The 6,173-nt window shown below is 41.1% G+C and overlaps 1 protein-coding gene and 1 long non-coding RNA gene across 3 annotated transcripts in view; one reads left to right on the forward strand and one right to left on the reverse strand.

Moving 5' to 3' along the window:
• LOC110302009 overlaps positions 1-3,339 on the forward strand; it is a 78,807-nt gene extending 75,468 nt beyond the window's left edge. The window contains exon 3 of the long non-coding RNA XR_002378762.2: positions 2,728-3,339. This is a non-coding gene — a long non-coding RNA (uncharacterized LOC110302009). The remainder of the gene's footprint in view (positions 1-2,727) is intronic.
• Positions 1-6,173, reverse strand: part of Iqch (IQ motif containing H) — a 183,397-nt gene that overhangs the window by 54,076 nt on the left and 123,148 nt on the right. For both annotated transcript variants that reach the window (XM_021172751.2, XM_021172752.2), the window contains 2 exons: positions 5,041-5,161; positions 2,649-2,935 (listed from right to left, as the gene is read on the reverse strand). In XM_021172751.2, the coding sequence (XP_021028410.1) occupies positions 2,649-2,935; positions 5,041-5,161 (408 nt within the window). The remainder of the gene's footprint in view (positions 1-2,648; positions 2,936-5,040; positions 5,162-6,173) is intronic.

A 6,173-nucleotide genomic window follows, 5' to 3' on the forward strand; every position in this document is an offset into this window, starting at 1 on the left:
TTCTTTTTATAAAATTGTAACCTTGTAGGTATTGTTTCTGAGTCGCTGTCCACCTTCTACTAATATACAGCAGTTACTTTTACACCTAGTCCTCCAGGCTCCCAACTGAGTCAGGGAAGGCTCTGCAGAGCACACTTTTAAATATTCTTCAAAAGCATGAATTTTAATGTCATCACAGTATTTGCTTCCATTTATATATGATACTTTCTTTAAAATGTTCTATTATTAAAATTTAGGAAATTTGAAATACTGCCATTTTGTGATTAGTATGGCTACATATTTTTTTAGTTTCTCATAATTATTCAAAAGTGTATTTTATTAAACTTAAATTTGCTGTTATAGTAAACAACTACTATGAAAATATCATTGGAATAAATAATTTTCTGAAATTTCCTTGGAAGTTAAGAAAGCTAACCTGTTCATTTTACAACTGAGAAAATGAAAGATAGGGGGAAATGATAAATCTGGATTAATACAACTGAAAATAATTCTGTTTGACTATATGAATTAAAGTGTGACGACTGCTAGCACAAATAGCGCTGGTGGTGGGCTTCGCTCACTCACCTAATAAATATTTACTGAACTCCTTTATTGACCTAATGCGGAGATACTGCTTAGCAAATAATAGGGAACACAAAGTGACATGGGGAGTTGTGTCTACAGGTGAAGACATATAGTCAGATGAACACATAAACAAGTTTAAATTGCCACTGAGATAAGTGATAGAAAAGGATGGTAGATAATCATATGAGAACCCCAAACAGAAAATTTGATATTGCTAGGGAAGTCAGGAAGGGCTTCCCCTAGCAAGTGTGGCCTGTGATAAAATATTAGGGCAGGAAAAGGGGTTAACTTAGTCAGAAGAAAAGGCAAAAAGCAGGGGTAGGGGGTGGTCCATGTCTGTAACTTCAGTCTAGGATGCCAAGACAGGAGGATGAAGTTTGAAGCCAGCCTGGGGCTACATAGTGAGACCCTGACTAGAGTATTTTGGGCTAAGGGCAGCATATTTCTGGTAGAGAGTGGTCTAATGAACAAGAGATATTGAGGGAGGCTGTGTGGGTGGATTAGAGAAAAAAATATCTGAGATAAGAGAAGGCTGGTCAGATGTACAGGACTGGTGTGGGAGAGCTTTCTATATAGGTGGAACACATTGTGTCTGGAGATCCTTCTCCTGTGTGCAAGTCTTCCTGTATCAGACTCTGATAAGAACTATTGGTGACCTGTGCCCATACTTCCTTCTCTCTCCCACTCCAGGGACCACAGGTCTCATTCTTCTTTCTTAGGACAGATGCTCATGAAGGCACAGCATCCCCGTGTCCTCACCACCACCCTTCCCTGATGCTCAGCCTTTCACAATGGATGTGCTTTCTTTCTGTCCTTCTTTCCTAGGGAAGTTTCTCCATGCCTTTTACTCTGTCCTTTTCTCACAGTCTTGTGGGTTTGGGAACAGAATGTAAACCCAGTGGAGGCAAATGGAAAGTGGTTATTGGACAAACACAAAACTGCCCAAAACAAACTCTTGCTCTGAAACCACCATCTGACTCAAGTAGCAAACATAAGCTGAACAATGACTATATAAAACACCTACAGTTTATTTACACTACAGTGGTTAATGACAAAGGATATGGAGAGAGGGAAACTGCAAAGCCACTTCAAACTTAAATCAGAAGTCCAGACACTGAACATGAAAAACAGAGGTTCATTTTTAAAAAGTAAGTCCCTTAAAGTAATAAATTTAAACATTAAAATTCTAGAGGGAAAGAAAGCATAGCAAAAAACCCCTTAAAATTATTTATAGAAAATATTTGACACCAAAGCTACACATGTCCACTTGAATAATATCACACATGAAATTTTGAATAAAAGCATACTGTAGGATATATATTACATATATAATATATTCTACACATGTCATATGTACATACCATAAATATATAACATCATATATAGCATATATAATCTCTAAGATAGTTAAAAACACAGAGTAGAATTATGTACTATTTCTGGTGTCTCCATGTACATTAGAAGTGTGAAGATGTATAAAATTATCACCCCCCACCCCAATTTTAAGGTGGAAGTTTCCACCTATGCACAAGGAGGAGGAGGGGCTACATATTCAGCAAGAGGTTCCTAGGACTGGTACTGCTGGGGTCATTTTGTCTTTTAAGGCATAAGAGACTGACTGCATGGTTACTTAGACATTTTGTTTCTGAAGTATTTCCCAATATACTATTTAAACAAAACAATAATAATCTAAGTTGTTAGTGAACTATTGGCAGGAAAAAAGAACAAATTGTAAGAGTTCTTAACTCATTCCTGTTTAAGAATGCACTGTAGATAGGGCCAGACCCTGGGCAGTGTGAAGTAGTTTCCCAATAGCACCAATGGACAGAAAGAAGAAGCCTAACTAATGAGCTAGGTTGGATGAGTTTCAGTCATTTAAACTTCTACTTGGCATGACTAATGTAATGTTGACCCTGTATTTATAGAGAGAGAGACCGGCTTTCTTTAGGTTAGCATGGATGGCACAGGTGCAGATTTACAGTTGGCTCATTGGGACACAGTGAGTACTGGATGCTCTCTGATACTCTCTGCTACATGAGTATGGAGGGTATTTTAGTGTCACACATGCCAAACATTCAACTTACCTGCTGCTCTAAGGTGCTCGGATCAATAAAAGTCACCAGATCTATAGAAAAATAACCAACCACATCTTTCTCTTTGCAGATATTTCCAATTTGGAGGCACAAAGAATTGAGAACTTGGGGATCCACTGAGGTCTGAGGCATGGTGGTACCAGAAGAAGTAAAGGGGCCATCAGCATGAAGCTGGTCCCCCATCGACAGCACCCTGACTTCTCCATCAGGTTCTATCAGCATGTCTACCGTGAGGTTGGTGACGCTGTCGGTAGGTGGGTATGCTTCGATCACGCCACCTGGTCAAGAAACCATGGAGTAGAGGAAAAGACATGGTCAAGGGAATGCTATGCTTATAACAGGAGGAAATGCTCTGTGTTTTAGCAAGGGGACTTAGACTCAGATCTTGCACCTGTCATATCCTGGGAAACTTTGGGCAAGTAGTTCAACCTTTGGCCTCCTTTTCCCTTTGGCCTCCTTTTCCTTATTTATAGAATGGAGGTATAATATCTACCTTGCCGAGCTTTTGTGAAGTTTGAGAAGCTGAGTCTATGGTATTTAGCCTGGTACTTGGAACATGGGAGGGCTCAATGAACAGTAAGTAGTCTTTATTGTGATCATAATCACAAATATTACAAATACCTTATAAATGCCATACTTAGAACAACTCATTATGTTAATAAAGAATCCAAGGATTATGCTCAAAGCCCTCAGAGGGAATTAATTCCCCAGAGTCCATTGTTTCTACCCTAATGACCAGTATGTTTTTTCTATCTAACATTACTGCTTTTCTAAGGTTTAATAGATGTGGGCTTTTCTTAGCCATAGGAAACACTGGCCATCGTGCTGGCCACAGGATTCCCATAGAAAGTCAGATGCGGGACTGGCGAGTAAATGCAGGTTCACTTAATAAAGTGCTTGCCTGCCACCAAAGCATGAGGACCTGAGTTTAGTCCCCAGCACCCATCTAAGCCTGGGTGTGGTGGTGCTCGTAGCTCAGGAGGCAGACAGGCGGATCCCTGAGGCTAGTGTAGCTCAATTGGCAAGTCCTGGGTCTTATGAGAGACCTGTCTCACAAAAAGAAAGAAAGAAAGAAAGAAAGAAAGAAAGAAAGAAAGAAAGAAAGAAAGAAAGAAAGAAAGAAAGAAAGAAAGAAAGAAAGAAAAAGAAAGAAGAGAGAGAAGGAAGGAAGGAAGGAAGGAAGGAAGGAAGGAAGGAAGGAAGGAAGAAGGAAGAGTGGAAAGCAGGAAGGAAGAGTGGAAAGCAGTCCAGGAAGACACTCAGCATCCACCTCCGGCCTCCACATGCATGGCGACAAAGGGCTGCAGCATGCTCCTGATGAGTAGACTCACTGGCCCTGGCCAAGACTCCTACAGAAGCAGGGATAGACTTTTTATGAGACCTTCTATGTGTTGGGAGATTATTTGGGGTGATCTAATCATTTGTTCCTTGGGCTCCCTGTGGTTTGAATAAGGGTTATAGCAGTTTCCACCCATAATAATGATAAGAGGATGAAGTAAGTTAATGTGTATCTGCTTAGGATGATGTTGGCATATAATACCTACTGTGTGCTCAGTGTATCTCACTGCTGTGCTAGTATTGTTGTGTTGCTATTATCACACGATAGTACTATCAGTTTATCATTATATATCAAGGCCAAAATACTATTATCATCATCTTCACTTGACAGCAGCAGGTAGAGGTGTTAAGCAGTGTAAAGCAATGTGAGCTTATATTGTGATCTCTTAGAGAGGGAAAGCTTATGCCTAGATGGATCCTTACGTGGCACCCCACAGGGCTCTGGGACCTCAGATAAATGAGGAGATGAACACAACAAATAAAGTGTATCACTGATTTCCCCATGCCCTTAAGACTGAGGCTGAGGAAGAAGGAGGAATTTGATTTTATTCCTAGACTGTAGAGTCTGGTTGGAAATGCTACCTTTCTGAGCTATGCCATTCTGCTCTCCTAGAAAATGGGAGAGAAAACTAGATTTAGTAAAGGCCTTTTGTTGCCAGTCTGTGATAGAAACTTTCCCATTTCTATCCTTGAATTTTCCCAACAACCATATGCAAGGACACCTGATCTCCGAGGACCGTTCCAGGTCTTTGATGTAGTTCAGATGGAGGGCTTCTGTTCAAGACAAGTCTGGTATGAGAAATGCCCAGACCCTGGCTTCTGCATGGCATGCTTGGTATGCTCAGTTCCTATTTACTTAGGAGGCTGGGTACAAGGTAAAAATCTAGGCAGTGCTTGAAAAGAACAAAGTCAATGGCAGAAGCATTTTCTACACCAACATTGGCTGATGTAGAGTATTTAAGTTGGCCCTGGCTTGACCCAGAACTAGAAGCTAACTAAGCCTGTGCATACTGGTCCTCAATAGGAACTTTACAGTCTTATTTACCTTGAGTGAGAAACATGTGGAGGAATTTCCTCCACGTCGGGAACCGTTTCTCATTGACTAGCTGTACGTGCTGTGCTAAAATGCCCGCCAGCTCCTCGGAGATCTTCACCAGAGCTGACTCCTGCAGAAACAAATTAAATAGAACCACAAGCAATTTTACTACAGAAATGAAAACTGCTTGTGGAGTGATTAAAAACCAGGCCTCCAACAGGCAAAAAAATGTGGTTACTGTTTACCCAGAGCCAGAAAGCCATTTTGAGATTGTTCTATTTTTCCGGACATTTCACTTTTCATATTTCAAAGTGATTCCCCCTCCCCAGATTTGACGCTAATTGTGCATATTGTCTCCAGAAGGCACTTTGTGCTGGTCATCAGTAGCCCAGGCTTCAGACCTACCACAGCCTGACCTGCAGAGTGTCCTCTGCCTCCCCACTCTGTGGACCTCAGTTTCTCATTGTGTAAAATGAGAGCGGAATAGCTTATCCTTAGCTCCTTTAGATGAGAACAGTTTTATTCTACAAATTTTACTGAACTTGAGCCTAGGAGGAACAAACAAGTTGGTGAGGTCTTCCTTTGACACTGCCATCTCTTTAATCTGTGCCTCTTACAGCTTTGACAGGAAAGCCGAAACTCTTGGCTGAAATGGTAAAGGTGGGATTTGAAGTGACAAGGCAAGTTCTAAAGACAGCCTTAGGCAACCTAAAGTGCCTGCAGACCACAGTGTCACAGGGAGGCTTAGATTTTTTAAAAAACCCACTTTAATAAGGGTTCCTAAATGTTTCAACCTCCCTTATAGCCCAGCGATCAAAGGTACAGGAGGAAGATGGTTAATAGGACAAGGGGGGACGAGGACCCATTTAGAAGTAGTTCTTTGAGTTGATTCCAATCTTCATTGTCAGAAGTCCAGTCCATTCAAATCAGTAGCAGTGGCTTGATACAGAAGAAACCAAGAGGTTCTGCCAAGGATTGTGAGTTCTTTGTTGTGTTTCTTTCTACCAAGTCATGACAAGTGAAGATTGGCGAAGAAAGCAAAGTGAACCAATGCAATAATGTTATTCTGGAAGACCAGAGTCAGTGAAGACCAGAGTCAGTGAAGACCAGAGTCAGTGAAGACCAGAGTCAGTGAAGACCAG

This window comes from Mus caroli, chromosome 9, assembly GCF_900094665.2.
Source record: "Mus caroli chromosome 9, CAROLI_EIJ_v1.1, whole genome shotgun sequence".
Taxonomy (NCBI): Eukaryota; Metazoa; Chordata; class Mammalia; order Rodentia; family Muridae; genus Mus; species Mus caroli.